We start from the raw sequence: 21570 nt of genomic DNA on the forward strand, positions 1-21570 counted from the left end.
GAATGTTAATGTAAAAGCCAATGTAAAGATACAGGCAGAGCAAACTACTTTTGCCAGAAGTTAGTGGTAGTTTACGAAAGGAAATAAGGGCTGCAGAGAATATCACTAAATATGTTTCATAAGAGGAAATCGAACACTTTTTAGGGCTCGCGAGAGCTCTTTTGTGTGGGGTTAAAAAACGGAGCCTGGAATCGCACACGCTCGTGCGTGTGATTTTCCTTTTGGCTTCCGTGATTGGCCTTTGCGTGCGTGTGTTTCTGAAAGACGGCACGCAATAGGCCAAAGGCGGGCACATTGCTCCGCCCATGGCCTATTGGTGTCTGTTACCACGCACCAAAGTCCATGTGGTTTCAATCATCGTGCCCAGACACGGGCGCGATAATTGAAAACACATGTTCGGTGTGGCGCGTGCGCACCACTCGCGGGCGTTTTTTTTTTTACAATAGCGATCGCTTTCGCGATCGCTTTTTAGTGCCGCTTGTTTGAATTTGAAAGAGTCTGTATCATGTTTTACGTGATGTTTGTTGTATGAATCACAAACGTTTCCTCGACTCGTGCATGGGCTCTAAGAGCCGAGCCACACCACTGGCTCGGCTCTCGTCGGCTCTCCCTGTTTATTGGTTTACTCGCCACCTCCACTACTTCATACTTATGTTAGTGACTCCACACCTCTGCATTCAGGACAATTACATGTGTGATGTTTACAAACAGCTACTGGAGGGCAGCACAAGGTAGAAGACGCGAACCAGCACTGCTCCTGGAGTTGTAAAAGATTATCTCTGCAGCTAGAAGGGATTATGTTAGATACAAAAACCACGCACAAAACAATTCCATCACGGCTGAATGAAAAATATCATTTGATGGCCAAAGTTCGGAATGCAAGGATGGGTCAGTTACAGGGATGTGGACGAGGATTTATAAAAGATGAAAGCAAAATGAGAGAAGGTGCGGGAACCGCCTTGAAGTAGCCTGTGTAGCGGGTGCTAGAGATCCTCTCCGGGATGCGCTTAGAGTGAACACCTGATGGTGCTAAACAACAGAGACCCCAAAGCCTCCACTGCAGCGGGCCTGTTCTAGGAAATGTCCTCTGATGAGAGCAGGCAAGAGTGCATTATTGCCTTGCGTCTTTCATCTTCCCTCTCTCCCGTCACTGCTTGTGACCCCGCGCCCCCTTCTATCTGGTAATAATCCGAAAACTCTTTTCACTTTCGCAACCGGTAGCAGATGTCTTTCATTAGTCTGTCCAAACCTGCCATTGTGTGCCATCAATGCTGCGGCAGTCCTGGAGAAATGTGTCATGTGTGTGCATCTGTGCGTGACTGCCGGACACTCCTGAGGCTTGAGCCGGGAACAGAGGCGGTTTGTCTCGTCGTTTCTCGCTGCGCTTGTTTTAAATACTTTTTACCATTTTTAAAAAATAAATAACTTACCTGCACTGTCTTAACCCTGCTTATTTGCACCTCAACTTCATATATATTTGCTATTAGTATACTCGCTGCCCTTGCACATACCTCTGTGTTGGGAGGGTATTCCTTTTGCGATCCTAGGCACTGAGAGCACGCCGTACTTGGGCGCGACCACCATCTTGGGTGAGGGTAGGGTTGCGGGCCAGCCTCTCCATACCCCTACCGGAAGACGGAATTAATGCGCGATGGCGCGAGCGCACAGAGGGCGCGCCTAAGGCAAGCCCGTCTGCGCCCGTCCGCGCCAGAACGAGCCAGGACCTATAGACATCCTATTCAGGGTAAGATAATATATACCAGTGCTCAGCTTCATCAGCTTAATAGGGCACCGATAGATAAATGTTTCCATCAGATGCGGTGCGACAAACCTGGGAAAAACTGTTCATACTGTTCATTCATCCTGTCCCCCCTCATTTCTCCTCCCACTGCCCGCACAGCACACTATAAAATGTTTCTACTTAATTGTAGATCTATGGTTAAACACCGTAAGGAGATTTCAATGCTGTTACAGGATCTTAACCCTGACGTCATATTTCTAACTGAAACTTGGCTCAATTCCAACTCGGACCCAGATATTGTGGAGACCCTCTCTCAGGGATACATAATACAAAGGGTGGACAGGGCTATAGGTAAAGGTGGTGGCATCGCAATTATCCTCAACGACTGTTTTTCCTGTCGTTTACTAGGGAACCCCCTTACAGACTGTGAGAACATGCATTTTTCCATTGAATTTTCCCCCTTACTGTCAGTTTCTGGCATTTTGATTTATCGCCCTCCTGGAGCAGATGGCTCCTTTTGTAAAGAGCTGGTAGAGACAGCGATTAACTTAGCCAGCATGTCCGCTAATGTTACCCTAATAGGTGATGTTAACCTACATTTTGATGACCCTACAGCGCTCACAGCGGGCGAACTGGCAGCTGATCTTGCGACCCTGCAGCTTTCTCAAAAGATCTCCAAGGCTACGCACTTGAAAGGGCATCGCCTTGATTCTGTGTTCTCCAATTTGGAGTACCTTACAGGAGATGATCCCATACCGGTTCCTTGGTCCGACCACTCTCTTATTCCTCTCTCCTGGTGCCCGGTGAACCCTACTCCGCAAGCTCAATCTTTATTGACCTTGAATAGACCCTGGTCTAAGCTTAACCCTGATAATTGGATTCAGGTATTGGAGAAGACCAGACCCATACCCGTTTCCTGTCCCATTGCAGCGGATAAAAATTTCCGCAGCTGGATTGAAGATTCGTTGGACCAGGTCTTACCCAAATCCCTGATAAAGAAAAAAAACAGCACTTATAAAGCTCCTTGGTATTCTGCGGAACTACGTGCTCTTAAACAATGCTGTAAAGTTCTTGAAAGGAGGTGGAGAAGGGATTTCTCCGACAGTAAGAAGACTGAATATAGGAAAGCTATCAGCAAATATAGAGCAGGAATAAAGAAGGCACAAGCTTTGTTCTATGAAGAGAGAATTCATCAGGCCTCTAATTCTTCGAAAGAAACCTTTATGATTATTAAAAAACTCATGAAAATTCCCGTCCCCTCTATCGCTCCTGATTTGTCAGGGAAACGCTGTAGCAAACTGGCAGAATTCTTCAGCACTAAAATGTATAAAATAGTGCGATCCATGCCCGATGCTGAGACCACATGTGATGATAAAGGTGCCCCCCTCCCTGATCAGACACTGGACTCCTTTCCCCCTCTGCCTTCAGAATTGCTTCTGACACTTTTCTCCCAGGTTAAAAGCGGCTCCCCCAGAGACCCGGCCCCTATGAACATTCTGGTTAAGGGATATTGCTGCAGAGGTGATTAATCAATCACTTTATACAGGTATAGTGCCCCCGAAATGGAAAAGGGCTATGGTGAAGCCACTGCTGAAAAAACCAAATTTAGATCCTTAAGAGCTAGGTAACTATCGCCCTATTTGCCTTCTCCCGAGAATCGCCAAAATCACAGAGAAATATGTGAACTCTATGCTCTCTACGTTTTTGGAATTGCATGGGGCTCTACATCCCTCACAGACAGGATTCCGCCCACGATAGGGCACGGAGACTGCCCTGGTGGCTGTGGTGGAAGAGGGTGGAAAGATTGTAGACGCTGGAGACTCGGCAGCAATCATTCTTCTCGACCTAAGCGCTGCATTCGATACGGTAAACCATTCGATTCTGATACACCGTCTCAAAAAAGATGGAATTGGTGGCTTGGCCCTGAAATGGCTCTGCTCTTTCTTGGAGGACCGAGCTCTCCAGGTCTTTGAGGGAGACATGAGCTCGCCACCCCAACCTCTGCTATGTGGCGTCCCCCAGGGATCGTCGCTAAGTCCTACCCTGTTTAATATATACATGGCCCCCCTGGCAGCCATTATAGCGCCATTTGGAATTCAAATGGTAACATATGCCGACGATACCCAACTAGTTGTGGCCCTCAACCAAATGACTCATCAGACTAAGGCCCTCTTCTTTTGTCTATCTGAGGTCTTTAAGTGGATGACGGCCTCCCAGCTGAAGCTAAATGGGGATAAGACGGAGATTATGATTCTGAGCAACCCCCCGCCCCCATCTATATTGAGTCCTCATGGCCAGCGTGTATGGGCCCCCTTCCTGTTTTCAAAACTGAAATAAAGAGCCTAGGCATGTGGCTTGACCAGGATCTGTCGTTCAAAGTGCAGGCTAGGAAAACAGTGGCCACCTGTTTTGGTCTGCTCAGAATGACAAGGAAAGTGCTGCCTCTCCTCCCCCCTTTGGCTAAGAAAATCCTGATTCAGTCCCTGATACTTTCTAGGATTGACTATGGTAATGCCCTTTTTCTGGACGCTCCAGCATTAGTGAGGACTAAACTCCAAAAGATTCAAAAATGTGCAGCCAGACTGCTCTCAGGTGCACCCAATCTGCCAAACTTTCTATTTGCTCACTGCACTAGCTGCCGGTGAAGGAGAGGGTAAACTTCAAAGCCCTCTGCATTGTACACAAAACCCTTCAACGGTATGGCCCCCCCTCTCCTAGCACCCTTAATTCGGCCTTACAAAGCCAACAGGAATCTCCGCTCTAATGATCTTCACTTAGTTTCAATCCCGAAAATTAAAAGGGCCCGAAGCGAAGGTCGCCTCTTTTCCTTTGATGCAGCCAAACTTTGGAATGCCTTGCCTCTCCGGCTGCGAAGTGAGCCTAACCACCTGGCCTTCCGAAGACAATTGAAAACGCTCCTGTTTCCCTAATCTTCCTCATCCTGTCTGCAGTTAACCCAGCGCTGGGAGGCCTCCGGGTAGCCATGCGCTTTATAAATGTACTTCATTTCATTTCATATGAGGGGGTTTGTGCGGACGCACGTGTGTGTGTGTGTGCGCCTGTGCATGTATGAAAGACTGTGTTCAAATTTGTGTGTGCTTGTGCATGTCTGTGCGTGTGATGGTGTGTGCATGTACTTGGGTGTTTCTGTTCTAGAACATGTGACTATGTGTGCTTGTGTTTGTGCGCGCAGATATTTCTGTATGTGTGCTTATGTCTGTGCGTGTGATGGTGTGTGCATGTACTTGAGTGTTTTTGTACTAGAGCATGGGATTGTGCTTGTGCGCGTGGATGTTTCTGTATGCGTGCTTGTGTGCGCGCTTCTGTTCGCCTATGAGAGTGTGTGCGCACATTTGTGTGTGCTTGTGCATGTCTGTGCGTGTGATGGTGTGTGTGTGTGCGCATGTCCTTGTGTGTACGTCCTTGGGTGTTTTTGTTCTGGAGCATGTGATTGTATGTGTTCTTGTGTTTTTGGTAGTTTCTGTATGTGTGCTTGTGTGTGTGTGTGTGTGTGTGTCTGTGCATGTATGAGAGTTTGAGTGCATTTGTGTGCGCTTGTGCATGTCTGTACATGTGATGGTGTGTGCATGTATTTGGGTGTTTTTGTACTAGAACATGTGATTCTATGTGTGCTTGTGTTTGTGCGCGCGGATGTTTCTGTATGTGTGCTTATGTGTGTGCTTGTGCATGTCTGTGCGTGAGATGGTGAGTGCATGGACTTGGGTGCTTTTGTTCTGGAGCATGTGATTGCATGTGTGTGTGCGTCTGTGCGCATATGAGAGTGTGTGCACGCATTTGTGTGTGCTTGTGCATGTACTTGGGTGTTTTTGTTCTAGAGCATGTAGTTGTGTGTGCTTGTGGATGTTTCTGTATGTGTGCATGTCTGCGTGTGTATGAGTGTGAGCTCACATTTGTGTGTGCTTGTGCATGTATGTGCATGTACTTGGGTGTTTTTGTTCTAGAGCATGTGATTGTATGTGTGCTTACGGATGTTTCTGTATGTGTGCTTGTGTGTGTGCGTCTGTGCCCGTATGATAGTGTTTGCCCGCATTTGTGTGAGCTTGTACATGTGATGGTGTGTGCATGTACTTGTGTGTATGTACCATGGGTGTTTTTGCGCTAGAGCATGTGATTTTATGTGTGCCTGGTTGTGTCTGCGCATGTTTCATAATCAGTTAAGTAGCTTATAATGGTGTTTAGATAAAATATCAGGAAAAAAATATTGTTTGGATCAAATCTGGTGTCAATCATATTGAGGACAAATATATCATGAAGGTAAGTTTCTATGCGTGAGCAAAGTTTTACAACATATAGCTCCACATATATGTACCTTTAACAATCTATACATCTTCAAAGTACAGAGATGTGCAGTTTAGAATAGTAAGTCAATACTCAACATACCTCCTCTATATCTCACTTCTCGATATTTTTGACACAATATTCTGTCCGTCAACCCTTGCAGAACTCCCATCGGCTGTCCTGCCATCTGAGCTCTGGCTCCAGCCAGTCGTGGTGAGTGGGGCCTGATGTACTAAGCAACTTTGCGATTGGACAGCCGCAGCCCGTGAGGGTAAGATTAGTGAGGCCGGGTGGGGAGGCATTTCGACAGGCGACGAAGAGGGAAAATTATTTATTTATTTAATTTCCCCTCATGGTCGTCTGGTGGAGTAGGCAGAGGTGTGCATTCCAGCTTCACCCCCTGATGCTTTTACAAATGGATTCTTTTTTATTTTTTTTTACAGCAGCACCGGTTCTTGTAAGGCACATGTAGTGCTTTAAAAAAAAAAAGAATTTCCATTTGGAATCTGCTGTTCCTTGCAGGCCACCATCCCTGCTGGAGTGCCGTGACTGCTTATTCATTACGCAGGTTGCTCTGTGACTTCCTGCGAATGATGATTTTGCAAATCGTAATAATGCATAGGTGTGTGAAAAATCTGATACACGTTGCAAAAGTCAATGGGAAATTTGCTATCACTTCTTCCAACCAGTGTCTTTGTACATCTGGCCCGGTTCGGGAAGCAAGCCAGTGATTAAGCAACATGATAGTGAACTTTTAACATAGTTATATGTAGTCGGATAATATTTAGTGCTAGTAATGGTTACATCTTTTGAAATTCTGCATAATTCTCAACATATTGAGAATATGAGAATGATTATTTTCGACTGGGTGTTTTGGGGCAATTTTATTGCATTGTGGGTAATGTAGTTTACCGAACGAGCTAGTGGGAAGGTTAAGGAAGAGTAATTGTTCAATTAAGTAACATATAGTAGGGCGGGATTTCCGACAGGTGAATGTGGTTAAAAGCGAATGAGAGCACGGGGGTGAACTCTTTGGACCATGAGACGAGACTGGATGGGTTTGAAAAGTTGTGGCAGGTATGCAAATATTTTGGGGAACATCGTGGCAGAGAATAGAATGAGGTGATAGCGAGTGGGTTTAAAATGTGGGTACGTGTTGAGAGAGAAAAGTCGTGGAATTGGGTGAATAGATAAGAGTAAAATGAGAGGTTGCAGCGATGTTAAAGGTTGAAGGTTATATGCGGGAGTTCGCAGTGTGCGAATAGGGAAGGTCAAGGGAGGGTAAAGGGGAGTAAGCGTGCTGAATGATAAGTTACCGATAGAAGGGTCTTTAAGAACGGGGCACGAGTATAGGTATTAAGAGAGGAGCAATAAATATACTGAGACAGGCTGAACAAAATACACTTTTTTTATGATAGATGCAGCAGGTAGCACAATAATAATAATGAAATTAAAATGGTAGATGCATAATTACAATAATGAATACTGATTGAATGTTAAATGTTTTATTGTCTATTTCAGTTACCCCTGAAGAAGGAGTATGCCCGAAATGCATTGGGTTTTTTAATAAACACTGCCGTGAACTAACCTTGCATCTGTACATGTTTTTGTAAGAGGTCCGGATGGGCACAACAAGAACATGAGAAACTTTGAAAATGACATAGCATTCCTACGTGTGGATTGAACTGGAATTGATCTAAAAAGGTGCTAAAAAAAGTTGGTTTAAAATGGAACAACAAAGGAAAAAGTGAAAAACCTGAGTAAATTGTTAACTATGAGCAGGCGCAGAATGGGCGCAAGCATGTTGGCAGTGCGACTGGACATGGGGTGAAAAATCGCCCCACATAAAGAACTGTATTGCATGCTACATAAAATGTCAATTTGTTTCCTTAATTAGTTATGCCTATCCTAACCAATTAAATGCATTAGGAAGTAGCGGTCTTTAGAAGTATCTGGTTTACCAGAATGTAAAACGAGAGAGCGCGAACTACTTCCTTTGTTACCACAGTTATCAACCAATAAAGCAAGCAGTTTGCCCGTAACGTGAAAATAAGTAAACATGACCGAGTGTTCTCTGCTTAGAGAAACAGATTAAGCTTTTTTGCAAGGACTCAAAGTATATACATTGACATGAACATTAAATCTCAGTTCAAAGATATCAAGCTTTTACAGGTGACAGACCAAGGAAAGGGACCTAAGACTCCCCTCTCATTGCATTTGTCTGAGAGTTCATAATGTAAACAGATTCCTATTGTATCTGGGAAGTCTGGTTGGGGAGGGATGTCTCAGGTCAGTTAATAGTTACACGGCCCCAATTGCATCAATTGAAGTCGTTCTCCTTTTTTTCTGGAGACCCCTGTACCATGGTTTCTCAAACTCAGTATCCCTTTTAGCACTTGAATCTCAGGGTAATGAGACAAAGGAGTCCAAGTTTGACTCAGGCTGGTGATGTGGCTTATAAACTCAAAATTAGGCAATGTTTAAAAGATAAGATACCTAATGATCATACAACTATATACTACACACCAAAATGACAAACATTTACAACATTTCAAGTGGAATTGCAAATTGAAATCCCTCCTAAATGAGCCATGCAGAATCAAAGTGTGCCTCAAAGAAATACCACGAGACAACTAACTAGGTACAACTAAAAACTGATCTTATGTGCGTGGTTCCAGGTGACAATTTGCACACTAACTGGCTCTAAATCACAAAAACAGGAATGCCATTATATTGTATTGTAATTGCATTTATTTAGCGCTTACTACCCCTGATGAGGCGTTGAAGGGCTTTTTCTGCGAGTAGCACGCTTCTCCGGAACCCATAAAGGATTAGTGTTGAATTAGTATAGTGAAATGTGAAAGTAATTGGAGTGGTGGATATGATTAACCTTGAGTTTCAAGCACTCCATAAAACCTATCTGAAAGCTCCTGTAGGCCATTAGCAGTGCGAGCTAGGAGCTCTGCGTCATCCTTGTACAGGAGTACAGAGACCAGGAACGAGCCAATATTGGGAACATCAGGAGTAGACACACATAGAAAAATATCTAGGGTGTTAATCACTGTTCCCAATAAGCCGCGCGGGCGCGCACCGAAGTCACCCCAAGCCCGCATTGCACTGAATTTAGCGCGCACACAACATCTAATCCTGTAAAACCGTATTTATGTTAATTGCGGCACCCGTGAGCGCTGCAATTAACATGAATACTACCTCAAAGGGTCACAATCAGCCCCGCAGCTTGCACTGTTACGAAAGGAAAAACAGTTTCTCCAAAACAACGTGTGCTTTAGCACACGCTGTGTTGGAGACTCTGCTTTTCTTTTCTTAATTGTGCACAGCTACGGGGACGATTGTTACCCTTTGTGTTAGTATAATGTTAATTTCGGCGCCCCTGTGAGCTGCAATTAACATGAACGGTGCTGGACCCCGGATAAGTACGCACAGCACGCCCTGGGCGAACATCAGCGCTGCCCCTGGATGAATGCCCTCTCCCCGCCTTAAGACTGATTGGCTAGTGTTGGGAGCCACGCCGGGGACCCTGGACTCGGACCTCATGCAGGCAGGTAGGGGCCGTCTTTACTTGTTCCCAAGCCCCTCCCGGCCAGGGGTCTTTTATCCTCTCACCGAGACCTCGCTGTCCAGTGGCACCGCCCGCTATATGGGCCCAAAGCTCGTGGACTGGAGGCCTGCGCACATCTGTCGTGCCAGAGATCTGATAACCTCCGTTTCATGCACGCCTTACAGGTCCACGGGGAGGGGGGGTGAGATCAGTAGGTCCCAGTGGCAGCTTCGGACGGTGCAAAGATACCTGAAATTAGGCAAGTGACATCATATGACAAACACAGGTCGCAATGGACGTGACCTGCTCACCCTTTCCAAGGAGATACGCTCTCGATTCAGGCCCGGTTCTAGCGGGTGGGCCAGGCCCACCCAGACATGAGCCTGGCCTACCCCAACAGGAGCCATGGCCCTCACAGTGAGGGCTAGAAGGCAGGTGCACAATGGTATTGGGCTCAAAGGGTTGTGTGTGTGTGCGCGCGCCGGGGCACACACACAGAGACAGACAGTTTTAGAGATTATCATAGCCGCACCCGAGTACTTCACAGGTCTTTAAAAGACCATTTACACGTTAACGATGCTTTGTTTATTTTTTCACCCCTTCATCGCCACATGGCGAAAGGCGACAAATCCTTTCATTGACAAGGATAACCTTTGCCTACTGTTCTGCTGCGTGGATATATATTTTCCTATGCAGCGCAGGAGAAAATAAGTTTGTTTATCCCTATTCACCTTTCCTGACCCCTGCAGCTGCTTATCACATCAGGCTGTGACACAAAGTTTGTCTAATGGAGTAGTAGGAAAGAGAATGTGTTAAGATTTGGTTTTTCTTTTAAGAATCTGCAGAGGCCCAGTAGGACATCTACTTCGTGTGCGCTTCATTTAAACAGTTTTTATCATTATCATGGCTGATGCAGGAAAACAATAAGACAATAAAAGATGCCCAGATAACGCTGGTGATTAATGATCCTGCTTGAGAGCAATCATTTGTCTGTTAGTAGTTTTTAAATGTAGATGAACTGTATTTTATGTGGAAGCTCAGTGGGTTACTGCCTTTGCCATAGAGATCCTTGTGTTACTTGCAGTTCAGAAGTTACGATCCTAACATAGGACAGTGACCAATGAACTGTCACCTAAGAGCTGCATACAAACATGAATGGAATAGTTAGAACTTCGCTTTTTTTGTTTTGTGATATAGTTAGAACTTCCTCAGTCTTTCATAATTCTAATGTTGCTAAAATGAGTATGTTTAGGCAGATATACATTTTTATCAGTAAAGCTGACCCCCATGGAATACTCTTTAAATCCTAAGGTTGTGTTTCCCCAGACCAAACCCTCTCAAAATATACTGCCCACCAGTATGGATGACATGTGATTCATACACCTTGTAATCCTCATTGGCTTATGTGACATTCCCTGTAGACTGATTTACATACTTGTATGATTCATTGTCTCTGTATAAAGTGTGCGTGGTGTAAAGTACTTACACACACTACACTGATATGAGTAGCGCTATACAACAAATGAAATGCATATGAGAGAGGGGCTACGGAGCGATGAGGGGCACTGGTGGAGGGTGGCAGTGAGGGAATCTGAGGAGGAGGTAGCGGGAGTGGTTGTGGAGCGAGGAGGGGCACTGGTGGAGGGTGACAGCAGGGCTCGAGTCGGGGTACCACGCGGGTGGACGGCGTCCCCCACTTATTTTACCGGGTGCTCGATAACTGGAGCAAATGGAGCCACACATTCACTCTTTGGCCTCTCTGGGGCGAGATCGGAGCTCATTCAGAACGCTGCAAACGCGCTGGCTTCTCTGATGCAATAGCATCTAAGGGGTGAGCGAGGGGAGGCAATGAGTCTGATGGTGCAAGCCACCTTTCGTGACGTCACTTCCTGTTGTCCCCCCACTTCTTTTTTTAGGACTTGTGCCCTGGGTGACAGTGACAGTGACAGTGAGGGAATCAGAGGAAGAGGTCATGAGGGGGAGGGGCTACAGAGAGATGAGGGGCACTGGTGGAGGGTGGCAGTGAGGGAATCCGAGAAGGAGGTCATGAGGGGGAGGGGCTATGGGGAGATGAGGGGCACTTGTGGCGTGAGACAGTGAGGGAATCTGAGGAGGAGGTCAATAGGTGGGGGCCATGGAGGACGTCCCCAGTGTGCTTCACATCAGACTTGCGTTGGAAGTTGGGGTGGAGCAGGTGCTGCAGCATCAAAGGGCATAGAAGAGACTACATTTCTTAGGGGACACGGAGAGCCTTGGGGAGAGCTGAACCTGGGTCTGGCCTGGCTCTAAGAGCCAGATCATGAGCTGAGCCATAAAAGATGTAACTAGGGTAACAAATGTGAGGAAAATGGTAGACTAGAAAACAGAAAAACATGGATTTTTCATCATATTAAAGTGTTTCAATGGCGAGTAAACGATATTTCATGGAACTGAGTGATGTTTATTGAAAGTAATATTTTTTATAACATGAAACATTCAAGAATACCGCCGTAGCTGTACGATTTTGCCACAAATTATCCAAAACTTGTTCGCTTCGGGTGAGGTCCTGCTATAAATTCAACCACAGCCTGGCCCAATTGCTTTGTACTAGTCATCTTCTAGTGAATCCAGTGATCCCACGCCTAGCAGCACTAATTTCTGGGGACCGTTACATATTTTTCCTAAACAAACTTTCATCCAGAGCCACAGACAGAAAACAATGCACATCTTCTGAGCTAAGCTTTGAGGACCGGCACTTATTGTTTTACAAATTAAGCACTGTTTTCCGTAGTATTTGGCAATTGTTGAAGTACCAAATGAACGCTGCAGTCTACAGCAAGAAGATTCCACCTTTTCACAAAAATTAACTTTGAGCGGTTGACACAGCTGCACATGGCCAGGTTTCGCGGGTGGCACCCGGTGCAACATTTTTTCTTTGGTGCCCTCCTCTCATAGCTCTCTTTTCCACAAGTTCACCCACTGCCACTCTCCAAGAGTGCCCCTCATCTCTCCATAAACGCTCTCTCATATATATTTCATTTATTTTTATAGTGCTTCTCATACCAGTTTAGGATGTCGGATCACTTTACATCACGCATATATTACACAGACATGAAGGCTTATAAGTGTGCAAATCAGAGTACAGGAAATGTTACATAAAACAATGGGGATTTAAAGGTGTAGGACTACCATGTCATTCATGCTAGCAGAATGTATGTTTTTAGAGTGTTTAATAAAAACCATAAAACTACACTCCAAACATCTCCTACAACAAATACAAGGGTCATATTAGAGTAATCTTAGGCACCAAAACAATTCAGCAAGAAAAAGGTCCTCAGCCTTGTGGTTGTTTAAAAACTCAGGATTTTGAAAGCACAAGTCTTGTTTGAGACTCTGCATTTATTTTGTTAATAGAACGCAGCTGCAGGGCTGATTGTGTGCCTTTCAAAAGTATTCATGTGCAGCGCCTTGTACATGCATAACTGCTGCAGCGAATAGCATAAATACTTTCAAAAAGGCTCACAATCTGCCCCGCAGCCATGCTCCTATTAACAGTGATGGCACTGGACTTGTGTGAATGGCCCTCTTCCACATTACATGTTTTCCTGGATGCCACACATTTCACAAACTATCTCTGACGGGATATCCACACATTACTCCGTAGCTTGCACATCAAATTATAGATATGTAATTGTGTATATATGCGATCTTGTATAGGCTCCTAACATTTCCCCACCCTATGAACAGTGCTCGAGTTGAGGATCTTTAGTAAAATCGTATTACGGTACCACCATTGGAGTCCTGTGCTTTTCTGAACCCGAAGTGTACTTGCCTGTGTAACCAATTCATGTCTTGGCATGTGTATCTAAATTGAAAACCTGCTTTAAGACCATTCATGTGGTGCTGCATGTGTGGAAATGCACTGGCTTTTCACTTTTTGTGAGCAAAAGTTTGGAGTGATATTTGGCGCTGCACCCCCACGCGTGGTCTGGTTCCTGGCGCACATAGTCTTGGTTGTAGCGCACAGAGACCTTACACTGCCGCACACAGAGGAAAAAATTAGAGGGAACATTGGTGTTAATATAAAATAAGAATAACAAGGGGGCCAGTATATAGCCTTGTATAACCCCAGCGGGTGTCTTGGATGGGAGAAGTCTGGTCACCGCGCTGGGTGTATCGTACCCTATATGGACCTCTTGCAATACATTTAGCTCTTCATGATCAGCAAGTGTAGTCCTACAGGCTTTGTCAGGTCATTCACAATGTAAAATGAGAGATAATCACATTTAAACATCAATATGGTAATCCTATTCGCTTTAACACAAACATAAACATTGCCAAGTGGTCTTAAAAGACCCACCAAGCATTTTAGGCAGAGCCAAGGTATACAACAATAGGCACATAAAGTCTCCATCTTGAGACACCGAGCATGTATTGTGAGGAAACCTATTTACTACTAACCCCCTTTCTACCGTATTTGTAAGAGAGCTTGCAATGTAAAGACATTTTGTATGATCTTTGACAAGCAGTTGAATGTAAAATAGCTTCCTATAATATTTTTCAGAGAGTTCACAATGTACAATCCCTTCCTACTGTACTGGTCACGAGAATACACCATGATAAGCTCTGTCCTACTGTATCTGACCAGGGTTCTTTGTTAACAATGTCCCTATTAGTTACGAGTAACGGAACTTCTTTTAAGAAGGGCTCAACTATTTTCCAATCAAATACTCGTGGAAAAGATGAACTTGTGAGTAGAGACACACCACCTCTCTTAGTACTACAATTTACAGCTCTTTTTCTGGGTGATCACATAAGCACTCACACACAACTGTGCTGCCAAGCCAAGCAAATGAAATCACACAAAAACAGGGGGTGTCAAAGGTGGTAGCCAAAATGCTTTGCTACTAGAGTAATATATAGAACTACATATTCAAACATATTTGTCTACAACTTCAACACGGTATAATAACAATACACCCACAAAGGCCTATTACATATACTTTTCACAATAAGCAATTCAGGCCTATTGCCTAGGTCCTAAATGTTCACAGTAAACAGATCAGATCTAAGGCAACTTACATAACATCGCCCAATTAATCAATCAGGCCTAAGGCTTTGATCAGTGACTTGGCACCATAAACAGCTCAGGACTACCATACTGTGCAATATCTGTGCAATACAAGTGTTCTGTACAATATTCTGTCAGTTAAAGCGTACAACTTCTGCCCAGTCAAATCCAGTGGGGGGAAGAAGGTCAACATGTGGGAGCCAAAGCCCCTCCCTAGCTCTTTTTAGGTTAAAGCCTACAAAACAGCGCAGCTGTCTGGTTTCCAAACACTCCTTGGGTACTTTAATGCATTTCACCCATTGTTACCATTGGCTTTGGGTTTTGTAACTCACAGTTGCTTGCTGGCTTTATTTGTTTTATGCTGTCCAGTGTGACTTTGTCCCTCTTGTGGAGCATAGCCTGTTCACTGTATTCTTCCACGAGTGCTCCCTTTTTATAAACAGGCCTTTAAAGTTTGTTTTTACCTTGTCATATTTTGTGTACATTCAAAGACAGAGTTCAAATGTCAGGCCCTGTCTTCAGACTGAGTTCGGTGTTTACTTTGCTTTCTCTGACTTCAAAGTGAGAATATTTATGTGACAATCATGCTGGGCACTATGGGTGGAGGAAGGCAGTACGATGTAATTTATTTCTAGCACACAACATTTAAATGTCTGTAAATGAACTATGCAAATATTTCAGTATATATCAGAATTATGAAAGCACAAATGAAGTAAATTTTTTGTAATTCTGAAGTGTGATGGAAACGCATTTCAATACGATTAAAACAAATCAGTACACTATTTCTACACATTAATTAGAATTACAGAAAATGTACTTCATTAGCTACACCCTTGAAGAATGTGTGACTATAGGGCGCTCCACCCCAGCTTCCGAGGCACTTGACACCCAATAATTGTGGGTGATTCTCTACAAAGACCTTTAGGAGTCAGGGTGAACCAGATGATGAAGCATGACACTACTACAGTGTGTGAGGGTTATATATAAAAAAGGATTTTTTTCCTTCCCCGCACGAGTCATTCGGAGCTAGCACATCCATTTGGGGTGACTGACCCCTTTCTCCAGTGCATTATATAGAATCGCCCCCATGACCCTTGGTGGGATACTTGTTGGCTGAACTGAGTTATTTATACTGCATTTAAGAGGTATGAATATTGAGTGATTCAATATTTTTTTTAATCTTCGGAGATTAATGATCCAAAAAAAGAAATCGCTCAGCTGGTAACCTTGTGCCTAGATATTGGGACCTCCAAACTATACTCATCACAAGCGGTTAGAGATACTTTATCATAAATATATATTTACACCCAAAGACACGAACATCAAGTCCAGCTGTTTGAATTTCTGATTGAAGAAATCCAGATAAGCTGATTGCCAGTATTAACAGAAATTTGACGACTACATTGAAGAAATATGTAAATTGTGTCTTACCTCACTTTCTAGATATGCTTTCCGTTTCCTATTCTCTTCGTGCCTCCACAGCTTTAAGCAGACAATGGCACTAATGAGGTAGATGAACATAATCACAAATAGAAAGATCATGGCTGCTGTCTGTCCGCCTTCCACTCGACAAAATGCAGCATTCATTGGAGTGTTAAACATTGCATAATAACATAGTCCTCCACGGTTTGTATCATTCACATAGACAATAGCAGCTGCAAGGTATAGAATGAACAGTGCCACATTTATTCCAAACTCCGTTAAGGGCCACCAGTTGGAATCCAGGAGAATTGTTCGATAGTACATGGACATGCCAAGCACAAGGAGAACTACCGTTGTTATCCAAGCCAGGCCCGCTACCACAAGCACAAAGGGGGTTTTAGGCCCACTATAATAGTAACCCCCAGTCATACTGGTAGCTGCGTAGCCATAGGGCTGTGAATATCCGAACATGTTGTACCATTCATTGTCTTTGTGGATATACGCTGTAACACAGGCAAAGACACCTGCACCCAGAAGCAGCTCCACAATTCCCAGAATCCTCAGCAATCCTGGCCAAGACTTCATGTAGGCGTATCTCATGTTATACTCTTCCACCCTCTCGCTATATGTTTTTGCTGTTTGAGTATGGCGATCTAAGGAACCGTAGGGGTCTCGTGGAAGCATGGCTTCAGCTTCCTTTCGGGAATTGTAGCTTCCACCTGATCCACCATATGGATCTTTGTAAGAACTGGCAGCAGATTTTGAGTTCAAAGCAGAGTCCCTTCCATGTGTGGGTGAGGGCGGTGGTGAACACTCCGCCCCCTTAGAGATGTAGTTTACATCAGACATGGGATTCTCCCAATGTTCATTTTTACTCCCCCTGAAGAAGTTTTTCCATGAATCGGGAATGAATCGTCGTACAGGTCGCAATTCAAGAGCAGTAGCTGGATCCTCACTGTCACTTGGATAAAAGTCAGGGCCGAAAGGAGGTTGGAGTGGAAGAGGAGGTGGCGGGAGCGGATCTGCACTCAGAGCCAGTTCACAGTTTTGCAAGCTTTGAAGTGATCTTCCGACATCCATGCGCTGGAGTGAGTCCACTGGTACCTCATCATAGTGAGAAGGCTTTCCATTTTGTACTTGTGCCCGTGACCTTTGTCCTGATGAGAAACCACCTCCAGACATTTGTGGTGTGTACGCTAGTGAGAAATAAAACGTGAACAAATGTTTAGACGTAAAGAGAGTGGCTGTTTTCATGTGTACTTTTACCTCACATTAGTTCATCGAGGCATGCCTTTTTCCAGAATTGCTGTGTGTGCCATTTCACAAAAGGATGGATGAACTCTGCTTTTTATTTAAATAACTTTTTGCAATGAAGGTTCATTAGTAATAAAGTGAAGAAAAGAGAAAGAACAGGGGTGAGGAAACCAGTCCAATGGCCTTAACATCTACTTTTAGCAAAGAAATGTGGTAACAAATCTCGGTAAGCTGCTAAAGGACTCAGGGTGGATGGCTGGATGAGGGTTCAGAGGCATCTCCTACTTCACATAAATGGTGCAAAACTCACTCTATTATCAAATGCTCAACAGCCCAGGTCTAAATTTCTGATTACATCTAATGTCGCTCCTCTTCAGAATATGTAGCCCTTCAAACCGGATACCATAACTGATCATCTCACTGATCCACCAAACGCAGAGCGGAGCATGGCAGATGCTTAGTAAGACGCACCGCGGCAGTAGGGCTTGGAGTAATAGGGATTAAAAATAAGTAATCGATGCATTATCTCTATTGCCATTTTACTCATCTCGGTGCAGGTCTACGGCCTTCCAGTATCACAGAATCCAACAAAGAGCATTAGAAACCTCATGACCGTTCTAGTGACATTTCAAAAAGGGATCATGTGATTGACTGCTGGACATTAAACACATGTAGAAATATGCCCATCCCCTTCCGAAGCCTGAAACTTGTAGTGCTGGGTAAAGGTGACAGCAGAAGCCCATATCACTGTCAGAAAAATGCCCTTTACATCCACATAAGATGCAACCATTCATCTAGGCGGATTCCTCTGGGGGAATCAGCCAGAGGATGCCATAGCAATGGTGGGACTAATCCAAAGCCTGACCGGATACCATAAATGTAATTTAGCCTGGTTTATTTACAAGGCAATTGCACACGATCATGTGTTGGATATTGCCTATGGAACTGAAAACACTGTGTGCCTTGTAGTATAGTTCCTATTTATGCCAAGTCATATAAAACTGTTTTCTTCTTAGACCCAAATGAGTTCATGATAGAGTAGAATGTTAGGGGAGCATCCTGCGAAGAGGTGAGAGCTGCCGACTGGACGTCAGTTCCATATCTCAGTGGCTGTGGTATTCTTAAATAAACTTGTTCCCACTCTACTTAGACCATCGTAAATGTATGGACAGCAGACATAACAATTTAACCTTGGCGAGAAGGATGGGATCTGCTATAGCATCCTAGTGGGCAGAGCAGCCATTTGTCTTTTCAAAAACTTGCCTATTCTGAAAGACCTTGCTTTCTCTTCGGACAACAGCAGGTGTAAAACCAGCACCATGACTGCAACACCAGCACCACAACAACATATACATTCTGATTCTCTCAGTGAGTTCATTCCTGGAGTCTAGATATACGTTAGGGACCATCTCTTCTACGAGATGAATATGCCACCAGTGGTTTGGACTCTCAGAGACACTATGTATATTCTACCGGTGGCAATTCACAAAGACTACATGGATAGCAGTTCTTATATTTTGCCTAACAAGTTTTCACAGAAGATTCATAAACTAAAGTGCTGGAATCTACTGGTTCTCCCAAAGCAGACACACGTCCATGCAACGATACCTACCACCACCATAACTTTCACAAACCTACAGCATTTGTCAAACCCAATTACCATGCTCCGATTATCTAACTTCGCTTTCCAACACACACATTATTCATGCATGGTCTCAATAATATAACAGGCATATTAAGGAAGATCCGGTCATACTGACAAATGTAATAGTGCACAATCTATATAGTACCTTTTACATCACTTCCCTACCCTCAAGATAGCCTTAAGCTGATGCCTTTTCTCTCAACTTTCAACTATCATTCTATTAAAACCTTTGTTCTCGCTTTCACTGCTGTTCTTTTAGATTACTCTCTGTGCAGAGAACAAAATGATAACGAATATCACCCATCAACTTCAAAACACACCTCATAGTCACTCGTATTTTATTAGGTCTCCAAAAGACTTACTACCCATGTATGGCCGAATTAGTTAAGCTTATAAAGTACATGCACAGCAATTTTTGTACTAATGTAATCTCTTTTGCAGGCTTTTGTCACATAATTTGTGCCAACTTTTGTTTAATAGTTTGATGCAGCACTCCTGCACCCCGAAGGCAGCTAGGCTCTACACTAGTGACATTATATGCCTACTTTTCTGTCATGAAACATGACAACGCCGAGATGGTGAAGGGAAAGAGAAGCTACTTCCAGTGCTGTACCTACTCAGCCCGCTCGTGTTATAACTATTACCTACTCAGCCTGCTTGTGCTATAACTATTACCTACTCAGCCTGTCTGTGCTATAACTATTCTAAAGTGTTTTTTGGGAGAGTTTCTTGCTCTTTTGCATGCTGTCCGGGAACAGCGTTTTATGGGAGTGTGTGCTATATATGCAGCCTGTCCCTGGTGTGAGACAAGCTTAACTGTTGTTAGAAATGCATTATGGGTGTTAGAGAAGCTTGCTAAAAACTGTACTTTGTCAATGCTTGTTTTCATGGTGGTGTTGATTGTATCTGTGCCCAGGGCAGTGCAAGACCACGCAGAGCCAAACATACACCGAGTCCACCCCCAACCCCCCTTGCGCTCAGTAGTCAACCGGTACTTCGAGGAACTAAATAACCACGCACAGTGATACGGTACCTTCTCCGGCCTTTGCTAGCAGCGGGAAAAGAATGTAAATCAGCACCAAAGCCTGCGCTCGGACGGCACTACTTTTTTTCCTACTCGGACATAATCCTTCCCCAAAGAGCCGCCGTTTAAGACGAGATCGCCATGAGGGTAGGGGGGGAGAAGACAGCCCTCGCAGTGCTCCGAAAGGGGTAGTTTAGAATCCCTCTACGAATACGCTGAATGTTGTATGTTACATGTGCGGGGGCACAGTCTGCGCAGTAGGGTCTCTTACCTGTTCCCCTGCAACAAGTAGCTTCCTCTCCCGTTGGCTCCGCCCATACCGAGACATTGTGGCATACTCCTGGGTCAGGTGACTGGCCTGCGGTGACGTCACGCCGAAACCTAGCGCAGGTACTGGCTTACCTGTACAGTAAATGCTCCCAGTTTCTTCCCTGCCTCTCGGCTCACAGCAGGCTAGTCACTGCTTGCACAACCACTGTCATGTGAATCTCTCTCGGGAAAAAGAAAAGTAATGAGCTTCTCATGTAATATGGAGCCTTGAAAATAGAATACTAAATGTCAAATGCTAATGCGAATAAAATATAATGTTAGATAGAGAAGCCATGTCTATATTTGTGGCCGACTCCGTTATAGTTTAGTGCCCTCATTTCAAGTGCGAGGTGTTAGTCTACTTACTCCTGGCTTTGTAACTAGATAAAGTGCATTCTGGGTCTTGTAGTTTCACATTTAAAAATGTACCCATGAACTGTATATCCAGGGCTTTAAGTGGGATGAAAAAATGGGGGGGGGGGGGGGGGTCTCTCAAAGGGGCGTGGCCAGTGTAATTAAGGTTGTGGCTTAAAACACATAAGCTAAAAATCTGTGCTTAGCATAGTGTGCCGCCCAACTTGTATTTTGAAGTTTCTGTCATTGCATCCAGATATATGATACAACAAGTAACATCACACCTACAACAAGTCAGGACTATTTTTTAAATTTATTTATGGCATTTTTTTAAAGGGCGGACATTATCCGAAGGTGTCAGAGCGCTGTACAATAGAACCAGTTACATTACAAGAGAAAAGTGTTACACAATAGAACATTACAAGGATAAACAGGAGACTTAAAAGGAAGGGTACACACAAAAAATTCAACAGAGCACGCAAGGGTGAAGAATGTACAAGAAATAATACAAATTTACAATGATGAGCGAACTTCCTCAAGGGGCCTGAAAATGAAAGTATTAGTTCTCAAAGTGTCTTTGGAAGAGAAGAGATTTGAGGTCAGCTTTGAAGATCCGGGTAGAGGAGGTGGCACGGAGCAATGGGGGAAGTGAGTTCCAGATTCTCACCTCATTGCCTGAGAAGGATTGCGCCATCGATCTTTCCCTTTTTGAAGGAGGGGGGCTCAAGCAGGAGCTTTTCCGCATTGCGAGAAGGTCGAGAACCTCCAGACAATTTCAATTTATTTGCCAGGTAACGAGGGGAGGACTTGTGCAAGGCTTTGTGTGTGATGCAGGCAGTTTTGTAAATAGATCTTGCCTCGATCGGAAGCCATCGAAGAGAGGACAGGATAGGAGTGACGTGGTCGCTTCGTT

General features: G+C 44.3%; 1 protein-coding gene across 2 annotated transcripts in view; it reads right to left on the bottom strand.

The window, feature by feature from the left end:
• The window catches only part of MARVELD2 (MARVEL domain containing 2), a 128294-nt gene extending 107929 nt beyond the window's left edge, over positions 1-20365 (bottom strand). Inside the window, exons 1-2 of one of the 2 annotated variants that reach the window (XM_085632382.1) lie at positions 20266-20365; positions 16081-17267 (exon numbers count right to left, since the gene is read on the bottom strand). In XM_085632382.1, coding sequence (XP_085488508.1) covers positions 16081-17253 — 1173 coding nt within the window. In that variant the 5' untranslated portion in view covers positions 17254-17267; positions 20266-20365. Of the gene's footprint in view, positions 1-16080; positions 17268-20003; positions 20131-20265 lie in introns of those variants that run through there. The other variant, XM_085632383.1, reaches the window with a different exon arrangement.
• Between the last annotated feature and the right edge of the window lie 1205 nt (positions 20366-21570).

The sequence above is a fragment of the Triturus cristatus genome, chromosome 2_1 (assembly GCF_964204655.1).
Source record: "Triturus cristatus chromosome 2_1, aTriCri1.1, whole genome shotgun sequence".
NCBI lineage: Eukaryota > Metazoa > Chordata > Amphibia > Caudata > Salamandridae > Triturus > Triturus cristatus.